Here is a 23,536-nt window from a genome sequence, read left to right as displayed (position 1 = left end):
TGCCACTAGACTTTACTCTTCAAACTAATACATCAAAACCACCTAGGAGATAATGAGTACATAGTAAGCTTTAAAATATATCTGTCAATTGCCTGACCACTTTCAACAGAGGCATACAGAAAGATATCATCTGGAAAGGCAAAGCCATGACTCACGGTCATTTGGAACAAACTTCCCAAAGATCTCAGATTCAGAATCACAGAGGGAGAACAGCCGATGTGGTGAGGGTCTCTACCAGGTCTCCAACCTTTACCCAAAGAGTTCCTGCAAGTACGTCTACTGCTTTTGCCCTATTTGAAAGCTAATGCTAGCTCAGGTTGATCCATTTTATTCCAATTTCTGTAACATTAATGTAAAAGATTTCCATGAGCATAAATTCCAAACCTTGGTGTTTGAGTGTTTACTCTACCTACAATGAAACATTTTATTTCTATAAAAAGATTTAAACTTTAATTTTCACAGCTTTTTTCAGAGTACGTGGGCAACAAAATAACCACATGGGAACAAAGCCACAAATGCACAAATTATAAAGCTCTGACCTACTCCCTCCACACCACAGATTATATGCAAGAGTCATCTATTCGTAAAGCACATAATCTATTTAACCAGCCTTCAAGTAGTGAAGTCACACCATGAGACAACACTTGGAAGCCATCAGAGCCCACTCATCGGCTTTCATGCCCAGCATGCTAACGAGGCAAAGGCTTTTTGGCTCAGCACAGAGCTGGAGGAGGGACATCCACTGTGGATGCCAGACACTAAGAGGGGGGACCAGCTCCTCGGTGCTGATTCCTATTCTGGAATCAGTGTCCTTCACCCTGGGATCATCATCATACATCTGAAAAGATAACCTCATGGAATTCTGTGAAGGCTGGGATTTCCTTTAAGATATCTGGCCATGAGTTAAAATTTGTTTGAAGCTAGGAGATAAGTACATGGGAGTTCATTATACACTACTCTCCACTTTTCTGAATTTTCTTTAGTTTCCATGATTCTACCCTGAATCCAGAGGTAGCGTTGAACCCCCTCCTTAGAATACCATTTTCAAAAATGGGAATGATTGGATCAAAAGCAGAGAAGATGACCTTGATCTCATAAAACTGCTCCGAGACTTCCCCCCATTCCTCACATCTTCCCTTATGTTACTACCCAGAGACATTTGCCTCCTCCTCCATGATCAATCCATTCAGAGCAGAGGGACCAGAGAGAGAGCCTGTTTGCCCCTAGAAATGCAAAACTTTGCCTCCCTTGGATAAGGGAACTACCCAAGTACGTCCCCTAACGTGCTTCCTGATTTGCACTGCCTCCTAGGAAAACACTGTTTGGCACTTCCACATGCATTTTCATTCATCCAATACATATGTGTGGTGGGCGTGCCTTGGGTCGGGCACTCATGGCAGTGATAAAGACAAGACACCAAGCCCTGGCCGGATAGCATTCATTCGAGGGAGGGGCCACAGACCAGAAGCAAGAACACAAGAAGGAAATACTCCGACTTCACACCCAGGGAGTGCCATGAAGAACAATGGGATGGCAGGATGGCAGAGAGGGTCTCAGAACCTCTCCTTGTCATGCCCTTTCATTATCCGGTCCAGGTCTACTGTCTTTCGGGTAGTGTTTGACATTCTAATTACCCTCTCCTGTGAGTGCAGGGACATATTGGCCTTTTTTCCACTGAACCCTCAACAAAAATAATAGACATAGCTAACGTTTACTAAGTACACATTAAATGCCAAGTCCTATTCTAAGAATCACCTATGTGTTAATGCGTAAAACCTAGAATATAGGCAATAACGCAGCTGAGGAAAATGAAGTCCGGAAGGAAACTTGTCCAAGGTCAATGAATTAGTAGGTAAGTGAGGCAGGACCAAAATGCAGACAAAACTAGAAGGAAATATTTCCGTGACATGGCTGACACCCATTCCATATGCTGCCTTGGTCTTGTCAGCAGTCTCCTGCAGTGGACATCCGACCTGGCCACGTCCCCATGTCATCTTCTTGATAGCATTCTATTATTTAGGAGAGATTTCTGCATTATGAGTTCCATCTCACCAATACAGAAGCCAGAACCCTAATTCACAGCAATGCAATGGAGACATGGATGCTAGGTTCTGCCATGAGGAGTGATTGTCCAACACCTCAGCTGGAAATCAGCAGTGGGAGGAAACAGCTCAGTGAAGAACTCCCATATCCTGCTGGGGAGGACAGAGGCTTCCGAAGGCAGCAGTGGCTACAAGGTCCTGACAGAAAGGAAGCATGGCAGCTGTGCACATGCTGAGCAGGTGGCAGCAGGACCAACAGCAGTGGTGTCCTCACTGGGTCATTCCATGTGGTTCGGGGCCTTGTTTCTGGAGGTTTTGTCTCTGGCCTATTTCTTTCATCAATGAAAAAATTCTCGAAATATCCAATATCCTTTCCTATGTTCTTTTTCTGGTTAAGCAAGAGTCAAAGAAAGTAGGAAGGCATTTAGAATAACAAAGAAGTTCAGCAGACAAGATGCACGAGCTCCCATGGTAGTTGGTGTGGATTCCATTCTCTGCTACAACAAATTTTTATGGATTCAATATTTTTCTTCATGAATTTTCAATGGAGTTGTTTTTCTTTTCCTTTACAGTTTTTTCCTAGATTTTCTTTCATGTGAACTCTACCCTTTCCATTGTAATTAGGCAGTTACTCCGATAAGGTTATCAACTTTAAGGTGTCATACAGTTATACAAGTCATAATCAGGTGTATGGCCATATCCACTCACTACATATTAGGAGGAAGAAGCAAGGACTTGAGAAGAAGACCCCGAATTTGTAATCTTCTGGCCAGAAGGACAGCTAAGAACACTAGTAGGAGAGCATTGACAAAGCTACAAGACTCCAGTGTGATTCCAGAGCATTGCCGGCCTTAGAAAAGCATCTGAGAGGATAGACTAAATCATAATGTTGGGATAAAGGCCCAACTCTGCTACTAAATTAATTTGAGATCATGAGTGAGATGCTTGCCTTCTTTAAATCAACATTTTCTGAAGTAGAAGAGAGCAGTTAGATTCAATAACCCCATGGTATCAATTATTTCAATAACCCCATGGCTATCAATTATTATTCATTAGAGTTATATTAATAACTACCATCAATTATATGATATTTGTGCCAAGCCCCGTGCTGGGTGTCTTACAGACACACGGCTCAGTGCAGAGAGTATTTTTACATCCTTATAACATGTGGGAAAAGCTCAGAGTGGTTATGGGGCCTGTCCAAGTGGCCCATCTGACACACAGACCAAGAAGAGGTACTCTCTTCCAGACTTGTGCATTAAAAGGTTAATTAATTCAAACCTCATCTGTCACAAATTTTCCTGTTTTAAAATTAAAGACATTTAGGGCGGGCCGCGGTGGCTCAGCGGGCAAAGTGCTTGCCTGCTATGCCGGAGGACCTCGGTTCGATTCCCGGCCCCAGCCCATGTAACAAAAACAAAAAAACAAAATACAATAAAACAAGAAAATGTTTAAAGATGTTTCCCTTTCTTCCTTCCTTCCTTCCTTCTATCCTTCCTTCCTTCTCTCTGTCTTTCCTTTAAAAAAAAAAAAAAAAAAATTAAAGACATTTATTTAAAACCATCCTTTTTTCAAAAAGGCACTGGGTTTTCTTTTGCTATATGTTTCCGAGGCTTGCCTGTCGGGCATGGGGGATGAGGGGAGGTAGGGTATGAGACTCCTGGAGATTTATGCCCCATTCCCTATGAGTCTTTTACTCAGTCCACCCGAGGCCTGCCCACGGACTCGGGCCATGATGGCTAACGTGAGCAGCACCAGCCATTAACATCCCATCTCAGGATGCCCTCGGCTAGGAAACCTCAGTGCCCTGGCTTCCTGAGGACACTCTCCTGCTGGTTTCTTTGGCAAACATGGAGACACTCTGCCTTTCACCAACCTGGAAGGTGGCCAGATGTTCACTGCCAAGAAGCAGCCAAATAAACACAACCCTTTTGCCAAAAAAAAAATCCCCTGCTGTAGTCTAACTAATATAGCTGGATACATCTTTAGTTTCCAGGTCCTCAAAGGGGACAAAAAAGGAGCAAAAGGGGAAGCCAGCTTAAAAATGTGCAAGGGGACTTTATCCGGGGACTGAGACCTGGCAAGGAAAGCCTTTTCTTCAGTGGAGAAGTTTCAGAATCCACTGCCAGCCTCCTTGTGCCCAGATCAACTTGTCCTCCCCATTGAAGTGAGTCTCATAAAAGCAGAGATGGAAAACCTCGTTCCTAACTTGGGGTCCCCAGAAAGAAGCCCAAAGGAATTGCTTGGTGATAGATTCTAGCCACGCCCCAAGAAAATGTTGATTAAGGGTTGTCTCAATAGCACCTGCACCTACAGCTAGTAATTTCAAGTTCTAACATTCTGCAGAATGGGGAGTTTGAGTAATTCCTCTGGGATCAAAAACAGGACAAAGACAATCCAATATAATTTTTTAAAACAAATTAACAAAAAATGGAACAAAGCATAAAATCCATGGCCACTGTAGCTCATCAGAAAATGATTAAACTTCAAATATTTTTAGCAAACATCGTGCACAATATTTATAAAAGTGACATATTTTTACGTGCAGACCAACCAGAAGATTTCTGCTGTTAAATCTTTCCCAACAAAGAGGTAAAATGGCTGTTGGCAGCTCTGAAGAACCAGGGAGCTTACAGATCAGAAAAATTGGGGCTGTCTTTGCTATTCTTACTGGAAAGATTCTTAAAACTCAAAGCTTGTTAGCAGGATCATTTTCACATTACCCAAAAGGCACGTGGAAGGGCACCCAGGCAGCCACTGAGGATTTGGAAGCACATTTGGGTGGCAGATCGTGGCTTAGACAACTTCTACAGTGTGGGCAATTCAGGAGCTGCTTGTAAAACGAGAACCTTCAGGCTAATCTGGGCTCATTTAGCCCATAGTGATTTTGGTTTCATAGATTTCATACAATCTCATTTACTATGTTGGGTAAAACATGCTATTAAGATAAAAAATAACTTTGTACTTAAAAAGATAAGCTAATTATTTCAAAATATTACTTCTGGCAGCTCCTTATTAAAAAAGCTATGTACTTATTTACATTTTGTATCCTTCCAAAGCAGGATTGGAAGTGGTCTATAACAAAAGATGGTGTGAAAACAGAAATAGTTGGTTGAGGTGATGGTGGTGGTGGTGGTGATGGAGGTGGTGGTGGTGGTGGAGATGGTGGTGGTGGTGGAGGTGATAGTGGTAGTGGAGGTGAAAGTGGTGGAGGTGAAAGTGGTGGAGGTGATAGTGATAGTGGAGGTGAAAGTGGTGGAGGTGGTGGTGGTGGAGGAGGTGGTTGAGGTGATGGTGGTGGTGGTGGTGATGGAGGTGGTAGTGGTGGTGGAGGTGATAGTGGTGGTGGAGGTGAAAGTGGTGGAGGTGGAGGTGGAGGTGGTAGTGGTGGTGGTGGTGGTGGTGATGGAGGTGGTGATGGAGGTGGAGATGGTGTTGGTTCCATGAGAGGAACAGACCCAATTACCAAACATGTAGACAAACATAAATACCAAAAATAAAGAGAAGTTTCCCTTCAAGCATTCTAATAGCTAAAGAAAAAGACTAAGTTTAAATACAGAAAATGTCTTCCTTGAACTACACTCCTACAAAAATTTCTATTGACTTCTTTTTAATTAAACATTTTATGTCTTAGGTCCTAATTGAAAGGAAACTAAACAACATGGTAAACAATGTTTTGCAGTAAGTACTTTGAACTGCATGCTAATATGTCCTTGAGAAGGTCAACACTCAAGAAAAGTCAGGCACAATCCAGTGAAAGTCATTAACTCAACGAAGGACTGGTGGTGGTGGTGCTGGTGGTGGTGGTGATGGAGGTGGTGGATATGGTAGTGGTGGTGGAGGTGATAGTGGTGGTGGAGGTGGTGGAGGAGGTGGTGGTGGTGGTGGTGGTAGAGATGGTGTTGGTGATGGTGGTGATGGTGGAGATGGAGGTGGTGGTGGAGGTGATGGTGGTGGTGGAGGTGAAAGTGGTGGTGGTGGAGGTGGTGGTGGTGGTAGTGGTGGTGGAGATGGTTGAGGTGGTGGTGGTGGAGGTAGCAGTGGTGGTAGACTTGGTGTTGCTGGTGGTGGTGGTGATGGTGCTGGTGGGGGTCGGTGAGTACATCTTGGGGATGGATGGCTGGGAGATTGGACGTCAGTATCTTAATAAGATCCAGATACAACACTTTCAGGGGATTTGATTTGCTCTGGAATAATGTTTATTTCATATGGACAAAACAATGAAGCAGCATTCTTGCCAATTACCTCCATGATCACCCTCTCCTTAAATCCCATTTGTGTCCAAGAAGGTATAGGAAACACCTAGAGAGCAGACAATTCAAGATTCAGCTCTCTAGGGAGAGCCTGAAATATAGACAGGCTGGATTAAGGCCCCAAAGGAAATCCATGTGCTTGACTCCCAGACAGTGACCACGGAGGTGACTCTGTGAAATGTGAGGAATGGGAATCTGGCTCACAGGTGTGCATGGTGGGGCTGCAGAAACCACCATTTCCTGGCTTGATGATTCCTCTCCAGAGAACACTACCACTTAAATGAAGTCAGCGTTAGGGTTAGCTGCAAGTGTAAGTGTATTTCCAGAATATATGTGAAATCAAGAAGCTTAAAACCAGCAGACAAAACCAGCCAGGCAGCACAGAAAGGTGTAAAGGGCTAAGCAGATGCACAAGGAGTTCTCAATTTAGCCAGGAACCCCAGGTGGGCATCCCAGACCAGGGCAGCTTCATTCCTGAAACAGCTCAGGGAAGTTCCCTCCACCACCACACATAAAAGCAAAAAGAAAAGGAGTGAAATGGCCAATGTCTGGGCACAAATGGAATAGGATAAATCTATGCCTCTCAGTCAGGACGTCACTCAACAGTCTGCATTTGCTTCTAATAAAGTTGTGGAATTATGCATAGGTTTTAAGCTTTTAATAAAAGTGCCTGACAAGAGTAAAATATTAATTCAATCTGTCCAAACAAATAAAATGATTAATAAAAATGCTGAGAAGTTAGGAATATAAGGTATTCCTGAGGATAAATGAGTTGAGGAATCATTAAAATTCTTAGTACTTTGGGTAGAGTGTAAAGAAACCATACCAAAGAATGCAAAGTTCGGGAGAAGACAGAATCATTACTTCTAAATTTAAAAAAAACTTGACATTTTGCCTTGCAATCATCTCAACGGAAGCAAGTGATTGCCTCCCCAGGATAGACCATCATGTTTTAAAGGCTACAATGTGTCTTGATTATTCTAGGGCTTGGGTGTACACCTGAATTACCAACTACAGAGTTTGCCTTCATTTGGCAATGATCTATTCCCTACACTATATGTCAATTACCATTCTCTTGTAAGGGCTAAATCTTCTTGTCTTATAATAGAGCTGTTTTAATTGCATGTACCCTCCACTTCTTCGGACAAGGAGGAGAGAATTCACAGGGGTCAAATTCTTCAGACAATGACTAATGTGACAATGTAATGATTCTCGAGGCTCCACTCACCATGCTGTATGAAGAGGTCACTATGAATGATCTCGATCAAGCAATAGAGCTTCTGAATGGTCAGCAAACCCATGGGAACATTTAGGATGAATTCCGTAAACATTTTGCTATGAGAAAATACAAAAGTGAATGAGAATCTAGGGATAAACTTTAAACAGCAAACTGATCTGATGCTGTTACAAGATAGAACCAAGGTGTGAAATCTTTAAATGGTCATTAAATACTCCTGTCATGTTGGACAATATCCTCCATACAACGGGACAAACTTTCACTTAATGATATGATGTTTAAAATGTTATTTTCACTTCACATCTGCTAGAATGGCTAGAATCCAACAACAGACAAAACAAGTTTTGGCAATGATGTAAAGAAACTGGAACTCAGACATTGCTGGCAGGAATATAAAATGCTGCAGCCACTTTGGAAAAAGAGTTTGGTATTTCCTCAAAATGTTAAACATAGCTACCATATAACCCAGCAGTTCCACTCCTAGGTATATACCCAAGGGAAATGAAAATATACATCCAGGGACAAACTGGAATATGTATCATAACAATGTGTTCGTAATACCCAAAGAAGGGAAACAACCCAAATGCCCCTTTGACTGATAAAAGGCTAAACAATGGAATATTATTCAGCCATAAAAAGGAACGAAGCATTGATACATGTTACAACATGGATTAACCTCAAAAAAACACTATGTTAATGAAAGAGGTTAAGTCACAAAAGACCACATATTATATGACCCCATTTATATGAAATGTCTAGGAGACAAATTTATAGTGACAGAAAGTAGGGTAGTGCATGACTCAGGCTGAGGGTAGAAATGGGGAGTGACTAGAAATGGGCACTAGGGATCTTACTGGGGTGATGAAAATGTTCTACAATTGGATTATGGTGACGGTCAAACAACTCCATTAATATAATTGAATTGAATACTCCAAACAGGTGAACCTTAAGGTGTATACATTTTATCTCAATAAAGCTGCTTAAGGAATCTTATTTTTCCTATTGGCCATTTGTAATAGAGGAGTGTTAGAAGGAGTGTTCTTATTAATAAAAGCTGAAGAAATGCAAATTAAAATAGTGAGATTTTTTTTTTCCCACCATCAAAGCTAGCAAGGTTCTATAAAATAACGCCCAGCATTAGCCAAGGTTGAGAAGACAGACAGACAGACATCAATATACACTGGAAGAATACTGGTTTGGCCTTTTTGGAAGGCAATCTGATAACATCTCATAAAACCTTTACAGAAATTCATGACACAGTAATTCCACCTGTATGTTTATCCTAATGATACAAATACAGGTAGGTTCAACACTTAAACTATAAGAAACACAAAAACTACAAACTCATACCCAACAGTAAAGTGCAGTATTTAGAAGCCTGTTCTTTGCCAGCAAAAACATGGGCTGGCATTGAAGCACTGATGATACCACCTGAGTCATCATGGACAAGTCATTTGGTGCAAAAATTGGGATAAGAATAGAACCTATGTCTAGCACTGTTGTAAGAGTAATTGAATAATACATGGGAAGCACTCTGTGTAAAACCTATTTTGTGTGGAGAAAGCACATAATATGTTTCAATGTCTATTGTTTATGCTTAAATAAATTATGGGCCAGCACAGGATGGAAAATCACGAAAGTTAATTAGAAGTGTGATGTAGAAGACCACTTCATGACGTGAGGAAAGAAGACGTCTCAAATGCAAGACAACAGGAGCATAAGATGTTGACTTTTTTTTTTAAGGAGCTTACACATGTGCATGTGTAAAGTCTAGAAGGATCTAAATCTTTCTGGTTATTATTTTGGTTTGGAAACTACATGTGATTTTTAGTCTCTTCTATTTTATCAAAACATCAATTTTATAAACAAGAAAAAATACAGACATGATTTTCAATGTCATTTTTTAATCAAAAGAGAAGGGCTTGACGAGGAAGTCACCCCAGGAGGAAGAACAAAGGGACCCCAGCAGTGGGCCAGTCCTGGGAAAGAAGGTCTTCCATGGATCTCCAAGCAGATGGTTCAGGCCCAGCTGTAACCATCGAAGCCATGCTCTGATGGGCGAAGCGCTCATGCTTGTACATGAGAGAAGGGTAGACCCAGAGGAGGGCCATGGGCCCCACCACCCACTGTCCCCCATGTCCTCTCAAGTGTCTCCAGACCCAAGGCTCTCAGACATGAGCATATATCCATTTCTGACTCAGAAGGTCTGAAGAGGAACCTGCAATTCTGCTCTGCTATCCAGTTCCGGGGGGTGGGACCTGCTACCCTGGGGATCACATTTTGAGAACCATGACCCAGAGAGGAGCCTATACAGACCCAGGTGGACAGGTATGCTGCCCATGAGCCCATCAGCTTTGTTTCTCCTTTTCTCTTGAGAATCGGCTAATCCATAACCAGCATTGTGAGTGCCCTAGAAGCAGAGAACACATGGACTCGTGCATGACACTCAATCTTCAGATACATCAAAGACATGATGTTCAGGGGCCACAGCACTATCCAGCGAGCCTCATGCCTTTCAATTCCAGGTCACAAGTAAGCGAGGGTGAACATAAAGTGTGCGAAGGATGGTCATTTGTTATCTAATTTAACTGGGAGACAGATGGCCTGTTACTAATACTTAGGAAGATGATTTGGGCTGGTAAAATGAAGAATATCATTTGCAGGCAGTTTATCATCAATCCAAATGTCAAATCTAAACATACAAAAGCAGATGAGGGACATGCTCTCAAATGGAGGAAGCTAGAAGGGCTTCTTCACAGTTCTTTCCTTTTATCATCCCCTTAGATAAAAACTCCTGACTCTTCTGCCTGAGTGCACAGTCCCACACTTAGGAGCTCGCAGAGAGAAGTTCTCCATGTTAAGAGAGGAAGGGAGGGTATAAGAATATTAAAGCTCCTCTGGTTAAGTATTTTTGGTGTTAAAACCAAACAATCACCACGTTTTGAAACCCTAATGTATGCAAATACCAAATCTGTATCATGTACCCATTGGGCTATAAACAATCCTCCAAGCAAAGTAATGTGACTGTTGACTGATGACATCTTTCCCATATAGAGTCATAATTAACACAGTGTCATAGACAAGGAGCACATCTTTCAGAATGGTCAAGGACACTGCAAGGACACCGCCTTCTGCCACGTTAATCAGAACCACAGGCATCCTATAAACTAAAGGCTCCGTGCAGACAGGTGCAAAGTACTCGCCTCATAAGATTCCTTACCTGAGCTCTTTGGGATCGAACACCAATTTCACATCGTTGACAATCGTGGGCAAGTATTTCAGTGCTGCCCCCTGCAAAACAAGAACAGCAACAAAAAAAGTCAAGCCCCTTGCAACTTGGCTAGTGTAATATTAATTTATTATTACTATGGGGAACCGCGGAAACATTAAGAAGAGAAGGCTGACTTCCAGATGTGGGACAGACGGCTAAACGCAATGAAAACAGAGCAAAGAAAAAAATCTCTGATACACAAAGTATGGTCATTTCTGACATGGTCCTTTTGACACATAAAGTAAAAGTTAAATTAATGGAAGCCAACATTTATCACCAGGTGCCTATCGTTGTGCTAAACTCTTTCATGTGACTTTCTCCTTTAAACATGACAAAGCACCAACAAAAGACTTGTCTCTGCAGAAGAATCCTCTTCCTTTAAACTCACTGCAGCTCTACTACATTCAATTGTAAAAATTATTATCTTTGTTCCATTCCAAAAATGCCTGCCTGCATTTCTGTGCAGCCCTAAATTATGAATTGCTTTCTTCTTTAGTAACTTTATCTTCTATATTCACATTCTGTATCTTTTACAAAGCCCACACCTTAAAAAATGCAGAAATGATAATAATAATAATAATAATAAACCCTATCAAAGCTGGGCCTCTTGTCCAATTGCTCTTTAATTCTAACAGTCTTCCAAGGAGGAGCTAGCTGCTTCAGAAGGCGAGGAGACTAACAGTAGACACATTATGAACTTACTCCTGGTTGCAGATTTCGCACCTAACAGACCTAGAATTAAAATCTGAGTTTGATGTGAAACCCAAGCCTGGCCCTGTGGCTAGGTACTGCTGGGACAAATTCCTGGATTTTATGTGTTCTGACCCTGAATCTGCCCTGCTCCCTGTTGTTCCAGGCTGGGCTTCCTGATCACAACGGGCAAATAAACTCACATCAGATACCTCAAGGGGTTGCTATAAAGCTCAAGAGCAAACTGAGAAAAGGATAAGAAAGGGCTTTGAGCATTGGAAAGATGCTGCACCTATTACACAAGCAATCATTACCATTGTTTTCAGAAAGCAAGCAGGCAGAAACCGACTTTAAAAATATTACCCAGAACATATATGTACAATTGATTTCCAACAAAGGTGCACAGTCGACCTCCGCGGACAAGCTTTATTCCATACGTTGTCCCCTATACAAAAGTTAACTTCGAAAGCATCATAGACCTAAATGCAAAAACCTGAAACTCTAAAATGTCTGGAAGAAAATACTAGTGACCTTGGGTTTTTACATCATTGCTCAGATGTAAAAACAAATGCACAATCCATAAAAGAAAAAAAATTGATAAATTACACTTCATCAACAGTTAACAACTTGTGATCCTGGAGAGACACTGCTAAGACGCTTGTCTTTAGTGACAAGCCAAAGACTGGGAGAAAACGATCGCAAATCACATACCTAATAAGGATTTGTATCCAAACTACACAAAGAACTCCAAAACTCAATAATAAGAAAATAATGTCCAAGACAAAAAGAAAAAAATAGAGCAAAAGATCTGAATAAACACTTCCCCAAAGAAGATCTATGGATGGCAAATAAGCATTTGAAAAGATGCTCAGCATCATTAGTCTTCAGGGAAATGCAAATTAAAACCACAATGAGATGCCAATAAAATCTATTACGACTGTGGAGGGGGGAAAATCAAGTAAAGCAAAAAAAACCAAAAAACTGAAATTCCAAGTGCTGTTGGAATATATTACTGATCTGAATGCAAAATTAGGTCAGCAATTTGGGAAACGAGCTTGGCAGCTTCTTATGAAGTTAGGCATACCCTCTCCACGTGACCCAGTAACCTCATTCCATATGCAAATGAAATGAAAATGTCTCTTTGCATAAGGCCCCGTATGTGAATGTTTGTAGAGCTTTATTTGTAATCACCAAAAATGCGAACAACCCAAAATGTTCCTTGAGTAGCGAATGGATTGCACAACACTCAGGAGAAAGAGCCACGGACAGAAGCAGCATAGGTGAACCTCAAACATGCCATGATGTGCAAAGCAAAACCAATTCAAAAGGCCCTCTACTCTATGATTCCATTTTTACGGCATTGTGGAAAAGGCAAAACTATAGGGATGGAGCACAGAGAGGCAGCTGCAGGGCCTGGAGGTAAGGGAGGCTTGTCTGCAGTGGGGAGTGGAGGAAGTTGGAAGGTTGATGGACATGGAGTGAGGTGGTAATTACATGACTATACGTGTTTGTCAAAACTGGTAGAACAATCCAATAGGAAAGAGTGAATCCCACCGTATGCCATTATACCTTAATTTTAAAAATGAATTAAAATATATCACCCAGGTAAATAGATATGTATGGAAAATGCCCAGGAGAGTGCTGGGTCCAAAACCCAGCTAAGGTGCTTCAGAGCTAAGTGGACAGATTCAAGTCACCTCAACTGAATTCAAGCTTATCTATAAATGTGAATATTCAGTACATGCCTGACACTTGCCAGGGGCTCTGCTCTACTGATATATTAACCCCCCGTGGCAAACGGGAAAGGGAGAGTGAGTGTTAGCCCCTTTCACCGATAAGAAAACAGAAGCACAAAAAAGTGAAGGAATTTACCCAAAAACATACAAGAATCCGAGCCCAATCCATCCATCTCCAAAGCCAGTTCTGTGAAAACACCACGTCACAATGCTTTCCAGTCAAGAAGATAAAGGACAGCCGAGGGACTTGTATTCTTTCTACCTTTACACCAGTCTGCACTAAGGAATTATCAGCATGACTGTCATTTTTTCCCAGGTGTTTACCTCTCCTTCACTGCCAGCCAGGCCAAGAGATTCCAATTATCTGTTTAGAGATGCAACTTTTTAAAAAGAACATTAAAGTGAAATAATTTCATTCTGGTTTCAAATGTTCTGCTTTGACTACCTCAGAGTTACTTTGACAAAGCTAAAAAATATGTCTTGACATTTAATAAGAAGAGTGCACATGGGCTCACTGCTTGTTGTCTTAAGGTGTCGAGTTGAGTTTGTAGGTGTCGGAGGGCAAGGGACGCATCGGGTTGCTGAGTCTCACCCTGTGCCCAGCCAAGCGTGGTTGCCTAGAGGAGCTTGGAAACCACCATCTAACGAGGACAAAGGTGACAGCGACAAACAAGACCTGTCTTCCGGCCCACCATCCACACAGCTCCTTGGCCATGCATGGTCTAAAGCAGGACAGGGCTGGGGTCACCGAGCCCCAGCCCCAATGACGGTGCCCACAGAGAGGGCTGTACCTGCAGAGGTGGGAACGCCAGTGACCCCCCAAAATATCACTCACACAGAATTTTGTTCAACAGGCCAAGATATTAATTGTAGACTTTATGTCTTACAGCAAAGGAGGGTAGGAGAGTGCAGAGATGGCCACAACTCTGAAGCCAGTCCTGGACAACTCCCCCAAGGACAGACCAGATGGGATGAGAAGGAGCAGTGGGGCTGGTGCCAGCCCTCGAGCATGGGTGCCACCACTATTTCCATGCCCAGCCTGTGCTGGGCTCCGCTCGTCCATGCTCCCCTCCCCCCAGGGGGACCACTTCAGTCCTGCAGTCCTCAAGACTTCACCTCTGGGTCCCCTCCTTCCCCCCTCATTTCACCTTCTCCTTCAGAGAAGAACAGAACCCATCACGAGAAAAGGACTCACTCAGCTTCCTATCACCAAAGTCAGGATGTGCCTCCACATCTACCAGCCTCTGAGCCAACTCCCACCTACCCTACTCGGTTTTAGGGAGGAGGTGGCCACGTCCCCCACCTCTGGACAAGTGACCCGCTCCTGCTGGGCACCTCCCTCCTCTACTGTCTGCTCACCACCGCCTGCCAGCGGTTGTCCCTAGGCTGGTCCACACATCAATCTTCTCTCCCATAGGTTCCTTCCCCCATTCAAGCTCACACTGAGTCTCTCACTTAAAACCAGGCTGCCCCCAAGTCCCATGGCCGGTGAGCCCCTCGTGGGTCCCTCTGCCCAATGCAACCTGAACAGGCCTTCGCTGCTGTCCCCACAGCACCCAGGACCTGCACTCTTAGCTTCCTGGCTGGGCCCTCCCCTCCCACCAGCAGAGGTATTCCTTGGCGTTCTTCTCTAGACCTCTCCCTCTCCTCCCATCCCCCCAACCCCCAAAGGGGTCCCACCCTCCCCCACGCTAACAGCTCCAGGCTCACCTCCCTCCTGAGCCGCATGCCCACATGTCCAGCAGCACTCGGGATCTCTGGCTTGGGTGACCCCCACACCCAAGGCAAACTCAACCCCCCCACCCTCATCCCCTGCAGGGCCCGTGGCTCAGCATACAGCCCCGTGGGCACCCAGGCTCCGTGGCAAGGCAAGGCTGGGACACTGGGCTTGGGGTTCCCTCCTCCCCATCCCATTTCTAGCCAGTGGCAAAGCTTATTAATTCTAACTCAGAACCATCACCCAATCCTATGTCTCCAATTCTACAGGCACTTCCCTGGCCCAGGCCACTGTCACTTCGGCTGGTACCACCGCAGCCTCCCAGCCAAACCCCCTGTCTCCCCCCAGGTCCCCTCAAGTTGATTCTTTACTCGGCAGCTTGAGCAGCCTTCCAAGAATGCCAGTCTAGTTCAGAGCCCTGGTGCTCACAGCAATTACGGTCCATGATGTCCCACAAATGACCAGCCAGAGAATATGGAGCCGCTGCTCCCAGGGGAGACACAGGGCAGGAGCCTCTGGGCACATTTGCTTCAACCAATCAACAGGTAACCTTGTTTTACATGGTCTCTGCTTAAAGACCCCTTATTAAATATATATTGTTGCTTCATTAACACTGAGCTTGAGGCCAACAGCACTACAACTCACGTCTGGATGAAGCTTGTCTGGCAGATGTATTTTCTCCATAAGGTACATTGCAGCCTTTTTGTGCATAGGAACACTAGACAGCATTTGGGCACTACATTCCTGGGCCATTTCAAACGGCAAAATTGCCAACAAAAAAGCAGGAAAATGCAAAACAAAACAGCACTAAGTACACCATAAAAGGTCACTTGTTTGTAACAGGAGAGCTGAAGCAAGAAGGCAGAGTGATGCCTTGTTCACCGTCAGCTGGGAATGAGTGCATACAGCGAATAAAAACACTGCAAGTATTGACTTTGGAGTTACAAATGCATTTTAGCAAGGAGGCACATTTGCAAATGGAGGTTCAAGTGCAAATAATGAGGTTCAAGTGAAGTGTAGCTTGATGCTATCCCCCTTAGGGCACAGGCCCTGTACCTCCTCAACTACTCACCTCGCATCCTCTACCTGCAGGACTCTCTGCAACCTCACTGAACTTCTTCCAGATCCTCAGATGGATAAGACTCTCTCTCTCTCTCACCCCCAGCTTGGAAGCTTGAGCACAGGCTGTTCCCTCCTCCTGGATCTCTGCTCCCTGCTGCCCAAAACACTCCTGCTAACCCTTCTGTGCCCCTCAGTCCCCAGCTTAGCTAACATGTTCCTTGAGACACACCAACTCTGGGCCAGGCCTCTAAAGACGTTCCCGTCCGGGGCTATAACCAACATTGGCCTTGCCCGAGCCTCCGCAGACAGTAAACCCTAGTCCATCCTCTCTCATCTCCTCCATTCTCTGCAGAGGGTCCTGGATGCGGCAGACCCTCCATGACTCCAAGACTGACTGAGAGCTTTCTATAAATTCACGTCTTAATGCTCATGAAACTCTCCACCTCTCTGCTTTCAACCCACAGAAATTGCCATCCTTAGCTAAGAAAAACAACTTCATTCCACAACCAGTTGCACTACCTAGCCGAAAATCCAGAGGTCACATCTTCCTTGCACCCTAGGCTCTCTAGCCTTCTCTAGCAAATACATTTCACCACCTACTCTAGCTAAGCACCCCACCCAGCTTTGCCCATTTCTAAAACTGGCATTTGTTGAGAATGACAAACATTCTGGACTCTGCCTGTGGTAGTTGGAAAAGGCTCCCGTTTCCTCTCTGTAGTCAAGCCACATCGCTAAGTTCCATTCCTTTCCAGGGGACAGAGCTGTCCCTTAAGAGCTTCGCAAGTAGACAGCACCTGACAGAATAAAGCAGGGGGTCCCTGCACGTGGACAGACAATGCTAGGTAGGATCTATAGAAAGACTTTTCCAGAAATAACAACCCTGAAACGCATGCAAGGATAGCTAAGACTGCACCATCGATGGCAAGCGGGACCATTTACTGGATAGACTCGGGCTCCAGGGTCAAATCATCTGGGTTCAACCCTGTCTCCCTCCCTTTCTATATGCACCTGGGAAAACAGGACTCCCTGTCAGTGCTCTAGGCTGGTGACATGGGGATGAGGAATGGCACACGCCCCAGGGGCTGACGGAGAATGAAAGGGCACTGCCTCGGTGACAAGCTCAAAGGGTGATCCCAAGGTATCCCTAAGGTCAAAAGACATTAGGGTTGCAAATATTACCACTGAGAACTGCTTTCATTTGCAAAACTCTCAAAATCTGACTCTTCATTCCGTGAGAACCCTCATTTATAAAGTGCTGCATATCACACTGGCTTTTGGAAAATAAGCAGTAGATTCAGTGGCCAAATCACAGATGGAGTCAGGATCATAGAAACTGAGGTCATGACAACTATTTTTCTGTTTCTGTCTTGAAAATTTGGGGGGTTTTTTTGTTTTAAATAATTGTAAGTTGGTAAATCTTTATTTAAATAAAATCTGGCTTAGAATGTACAGAATTCTTTTGAATTATGGGTGAGGAGCTAGGATGCTAGCATCTCAGCAGCCCCAGCCTCCTGGGTGCCTCCCAGGCCTTACATAGGTTCCCTGCAGCACATCCATTGGGGAGGGGGACAAACAGGTCTGCAGAGTATAACTTAAGAGAAAGAGTCCACTCATCCTGCCCAGGGCACTGAACCTCCAACTTCTGCCCTGTGTGCATATGTCCTTATGAACAGCCCCCACTCCATGCCAAGAACAAAGAACTGTTCAATATGGGAATTTAAATGATTTCACTGCCCTTAGTTTTGTTCATCCATCTCCTCTTTTCTAAGTCCTAAGTGAACTTACCAAATGAATGTTTACTTTGTTGGCAATTTACTTCTTCAAATTTGATTTTAAAACTAGCTAAGTTAACTCAATGACAGTTTCTGCCTTGGCTTGCGTTCTTCTTTGAACTTGATAAAGTTTTCATCTGTCTACCTGAGGATGGACAGCTCCAGTTCAAAATGCGTTTGGGCCTTGGGGCAATCGAAACTGACACAGCAGCACACGGACATGCTGAGAATTTGTAGATTAAGTCCATGCACAGGAAAGCTTAAGGTAAAAAATGAAATTACCCCCAAATCCAATAGAGCTCCTTATCAATGAGCACTGACTGAAAGACAAGTCACTGGAAGATCCAGAAACAAAATTATTGAGAACCGTGGTCGGTGGCAAAGCTCTTTCTATTTCTATTTAGTAACAGGCAAGTTGCTGAGTGTCCTTCTTAAAATTGGGTTCATATTTTAACATCCAGGCAATCAAGAGGAATCATACTCAGTAATCACAACTCTTAGGAAGGAAAGTGAGATCAAAACGGAATTACATGGACTAGACACATATTGAAACACTAGAAATACATTCATATTAGAAGAATATGGAAATAGGGGAGATTGCTGAAAGTTTTCTAATTGCTGAAATGTTCAGGTTCAAAATGAATAAATAATTTTTACACTCTTCTCTAAGCAAACCTAATTGTCATGCATCTACTGAGGATGCCAACTTAATCCACCATGTAAAACAAAACAAAATATGCACTTTCTATCAGGTATTGGTTTAATGTGGTAAGTGTCTCTCTGGCTAAAAATATTACTACTGATGATGATTAATAGATACTATTTTAGGGTAAAGTTCAGGCTACATTATTCAGTATAATTATTTTAATTAAATCCATTAGCATATCTTTATATAAGATTAGAAGAGCTATTGGTGATACAAAATAAGTTTTTCTTGAATAATGTATGAAGCAATTATTAATTTACATATTTCTTGAGAAAACGCATATTAAACTGATTCCATTTGGAGGTTTTGAGCAAAAATATATAGGGTCCACAGATTCTCCTTTCAGACTTATGTTCTATCTCTGGAGGATCTGGGGCACAGCCAACTAGCCTCTGGAGAACTTGTGGCTCCTGAAACAGAAAAGTACGGCAGGACCAGTGCTTCCAACTGGAGTCCCTGGGCCCAACCTGGTGTCCTTCACGGGGACCTGATGCAACACGGCAGATGGCCGGACATGATGGCTGAGACGACTAAAAAGAGAAACACACCGCACTGGGAGAGACTCAATGATGTGCTACTGTGAGTCTCGTATCAAAGAAATCCAGGACAAAAATATGATAATAACAACTGCTTCTGTTCACTACACTCTCTTAAATAAAGTCTACCTACATCTCAAAGATCTTAAATCTAAAAATACCTCTTCTCTTTGCAATCAAGGCTCCTCAAAATAGATTCAGGTCTTCAAAACAGCATTCCCCCATCTCTAACCACAACCCTCGGTGTCAGTCGTCCCAAGTAATGACTTACCACTTCTGTGAGTACCTACATGTTTATTGATCAAAAAGCACAAACCAAAAAAATTGACAGAAAGAATACTAACAATAAGATTCGTCAATGAGGCAGCAGAAGCTCCTAAATTTAAAAATTAATTTGTTATGCCTTCCTTGGAGAGTATCACCAAAGGGCAAAGGGCCTCACAGTGGTTCTCCAGGGGAGGGATGTTATCTTTACTGTATAGAGCTGCTTTTAACATCCCTGGCGCCCTGCTCATTGAATACTATGAATAACTCACACACACCCAAACTCCCCACACCTACAGTCATTGTAATACCAAACAGCACCCCTGCACATTTGCAAACACCCGCTGGTTGAGAACTGCTGAGTCAGAGAAGAACTCCCAGGGGTTGTGAAATGGGTCCCCAGTGCACAGAGAAGCCAAGGTTCAACCCTTGGGCCAGCCAGGCAAGTCCTAGACCACTGGATCCAATGACCTGGTCCACTCTGACCCCTGGAGCGGTGCTGGCCAATGATGCCCATTCCCTATGTGTCCCATGACACGGAACAGCTGGAAAGCATGGGGTGAGGGGACCTTCCACTCTCCGCTCCCGCACACCTTCCTGAGGATGGAAGGGGCCAGTATTCAAATGAGGAATCCGAGCCCTGCCCCATTTCACCCCTCTGACCCAGCACCTAGCGCACAGGAGACTAGAAGGCATCTGGTCAAGGTTGGCATGGACCATAAGAACAATAAATAAAGGGTCAGGGGAAGGTCGCCATGAGGAAGGGGGTGAGGAAATAGCAACAGTGACTCAGCAGAGCACAGCTGCCCTGTGGGTTGCAGCAAAAGTACAGAGACCATGGAGCAAAAAGTAACAGGCAAGGCAAACAGAAGGGGGGTGGATTAGCTAAGCACAGCACACTGGAGAGTAAAGCCCTCCTCTGTGCTCTCCTTAACCTCCGAAAATCCATTTGCAAGGAATTAAGTCATGCTAAATAGGGATATTACTGTAATCTAAGCAAGAACAAATTTGAATTTTATTACTGCACTTTTTTTTTTTTTAACTTCACACCAGCACGGTCTTAGAGCCAGAGCTTTCAAATGGTGAAAATTGGTTACCTGTCTAGACAGCTTCCAGGAAGCAAAGCATGATTCCAAAATGATGGAGATTTTCTAAAACACACTTAGAATTCCCAAGTCGACAGACAGGAAAATAGTCCAGTTCAAACACATCTTAAGGGTCTGGACTGCAGTGAGCTGGTTTGGAAAACAGAGAGTAGAGAATGTAACAACTCACAGCGTGTCTTATTCATGGTCTGAAGAATCTGAGGAAATGGAGCCAGAAGTGACAGCAGTGGAAGGAGGCAGGGACCGGAGTGGCCAGTGGAGGAGAAAGATGCAGGAAGGAGGAGAGAGCTTGCAGGGGGGTGGCTGTCAGTGCCCGGCCCAGGACGCTTCCCTACCCTCCAGCCACCTGCCCACCACCCACCCTGCCTTCCTCAGACCACCCATCAGACAGGACAGTCAACGTGTGGACCTCTCAACAGAGAGGTGGCGCAAGCAAAGGACAGGCCCTCGGGTTAGAGGGGCCTGGCCGACCCTCTCGGACCCAGGCCCACCCTCCCCACTCCGGCTTGCTGTTCAACTCCAAGCCCTCCGAACCTGGCTCACCTGCACCCAGTGGCCAAACCCACCCCATCTCAGAACCACAAGGTCCCTGAGGGCAGGCATTCACACACCACCTGTGGTGGAAGACCAGGCAGCCATGGTGCATTTTTTCTCAACCTGTCGCCAACCAGTATCTTCATAAAATACAATAAAAATGAACTTCCAGAAAACTGAAATACCACTTGGATGGCACAGCAATGTCAAATTACTATCAAAGCTTCTTCACGTCCATTCTCAGCTTAACAAAAAAGTAATGAAGGGTCTATCTACTGGCTCGGGTCCACGGGCCACCTGCTGTGCATGGCGCTGTCTGGACAGCATCATCCCAGACCCTGCTTAACCCCCGCTGGGGCTGGGGGATGAACAACTCAGGCCTGTCAAAGCTGGGATTATGAGTCCACGTTTCCAGGGTCAAAGCCACCTCTCTCATCCAGCGTACCCTCTGCACCCAGCAGTCTTCCACTCCATCCAGCACCTTCTCCCCACATCCAGCACCTCCCCCCCAGCAATCCAGCACCTCCTCCCCACATCCAGTACCTCCCACCCCATCTAGCACCTCCTCCCCAGGTGCTCAGAACCACTGCCACAGCCCTCCTGCATTTATGGTCTAGCCAGTGCTGCCCAGTAGGACGTTCCACCATGGTGAGCGGATCTATAGCTGTTCTGTCCCCTACAGTAGCCACTGGGCACATGTGGCTCTGAAGCATTTGCCATATGCCTGAGGAATGGCATTTTTACTTTAACTTAAATTATTTTAAATTTAAACAGACAAGGCAGGTCTATAGGATACAATACAGGAGCATTACTGTTTCCTCAATTTGACCCCAAAATTCACCCCTGATCCCTCAACTCACAGGCTTTTAATTTCTCTCTGTCTCTCCCAGAGGACAAGTCTCATGAGAACTAAGAGGGATACTGCAGGCAAGGCAGCCGGCATACAGTCAGTGCTCAATAATTTCCTTGCGTACACAGTCTGAGTCTTCTTTGCCACTCTGAGACTCTTCCTCATGGTAGGTTCCAGGACTTAGCAGGTTCTAAATAAATACTGGTTTTGCTTTCTTTGATTAGGAAGGCTGTATTTTGACACATTGCACACCTAGGAAAAAGTACATTGGATTGTGATTTCCACATACCCAAGATTCCCAGTCCTGGGACTCTGACCTCAAGTGTTCTCCTCTCCTTCTTCCCTATACAACCCTTTCCTGCTGGAGGGCACGTGCAGCCCAAGCTTTGATTCCTGAGCTTCACTCCCAGCGTAGACCCAAGATGTCTGAAAACTTGGGTTCACCCGCCAGAGGAAGGATTAGTCCAAATTAAATTAAAATAAAATAAAAAATAAATAAAAAACAGACCAACCATGGTCACCCAGGGGATAACATTTGGACTAAGCATTAAAAAGAACATCCTGTCACGGAGGATAAAAACACGCGCTTCTCTCCGGAATAGTCTTTCTTTATTAACTCAGTCACTGTCGGGCACCAACGCCTTAATACAATGGTTTCCAGCAGTGACAGACAAACACTTGGAAACATCATGGTGCTTCCATCTCTCTTTAAAATGGGGCATGAAATTAGTCATCTTAACAATGAGTTCCCATGTCACTGCCTTGTACACTGGGACAGCTACATCGAGTGTGAAGCAAGCCACAGTTGACACCATACATTCATTAAAATCAAGATTTAATACGATCTACCCAAGTAGAAATCCAAGGAGGAGCCAGAAAGGAGCGCCATTCCCATATCCCAAACACTGACTACTGTCCCAAAAGGCCACCCTCACCACCTACCCCCAAAACCAGCTCATACTTTTCGGCAGTTGTTTTAAGCATCCCTTCGTGCAACTTCCTGCATGTTTGAGTTTGCATCTCAATAAGTATGTGCATGGTGATGGATACACAACTATGGGATCAAGATTGCGAGCCACAGGTTGGATACTGTAGTTGGACTGTATGTGTGTGAAGATTTCTCAGTAAAAATATTAAAAAAAAATAAAAAGCAAGTACATAAATTTCAGGGCTTTAAAACAAGAATACCCATTTTAATAAATTTTGAAAATGCACTTTCAGATATAAGATGGGGAACTTTTTATAAATGTTGCCAAAGTCGAAGGAGAAAAGCTTCAGGTTAGGTATTCCCACAGGTCAGACATTTCCTTCTCTTCCAAAGGCAAAGCTGGCAAGACGAATTATCCCCGTCCAAGTCACTGTCAGGCACCAATGGTTTAACACAATGGTTACTAGCACAGCCACTGCCACTGGAGACAAGGCCATCAGCCCCTCCACTCACCAGGTCTCTCTTTCACCACCTCATGCCAGGTGTTGACCTTGATGACCCTAAAGATCATCAAGGTAGGCAGGTATCTTAAATGCAGGTATCAGAATGTTCATTCATCCTGACATCCCCAAGAAAAGTAAGCAACGAGTCATTGGGGAAGTTATGGCTGGGGATGGAGAAAACAGAGGAATAGAAGGAAAAGGTCAAAGTGGGTATATAGGAGAACTGAAAGAAAAAAAGGAGTGAGGTCTAGTGTGGTTGGGGGGCTGGAATTAGCCAGCAAGGTGGAGGTATGGATATGGGAACTGTTGAGGTTAAATGTGCGTTCCCC

General features: G+C 44.2%; 1 protein-coding gene across 1 annotated transcript in view; it reads right to left on the bottom strand.

The window, feature by feature from the left end:
- The window catches only part of DOCK1 (dedicator of cytokinesis 1), a 564,538-nt gene that overhangs the window by 354,072 nt on the left and 186,930 nt on the right, over positions 1–23,536 (bottom strand). The window contains exons 24-25 of the mRNA XM_077126402.1: positions 10,753–10,823; positions 7,524–7,630 (exon numbers count right to left, since the gene is read on the bottom strand). Of these exons, the coding sequence (XP_076982517.1) occupies positions 7,524–7,630; positions 10,753–10,823 (178 nt within the window). The remainder of the gene's footprint in view (positions 1–7,523; positions 7,631–10,752; positions 10,824–23,536) is intronic.

This window comes from Tamandua tetradactyla, chromosome 13, assembly GCF_023851605.1.
Source record: "Tamandua tetradactyla isolate mTamTet1 chromosome 13, mTamTet1.pri, whole genome shotgun sequence".
Lineage (NCBI taxonomy): Eukaryota > Metazoa > Chordata > Mammalia > Pilosa > Myrmecophagidae > Tamandua > Tamandua tetradactyla.
The sequence above is the reverse complement of the archived record's forward strand: the minus strand, read 5'-3'. Positions and strand labels throughout refer to the sequence as shown.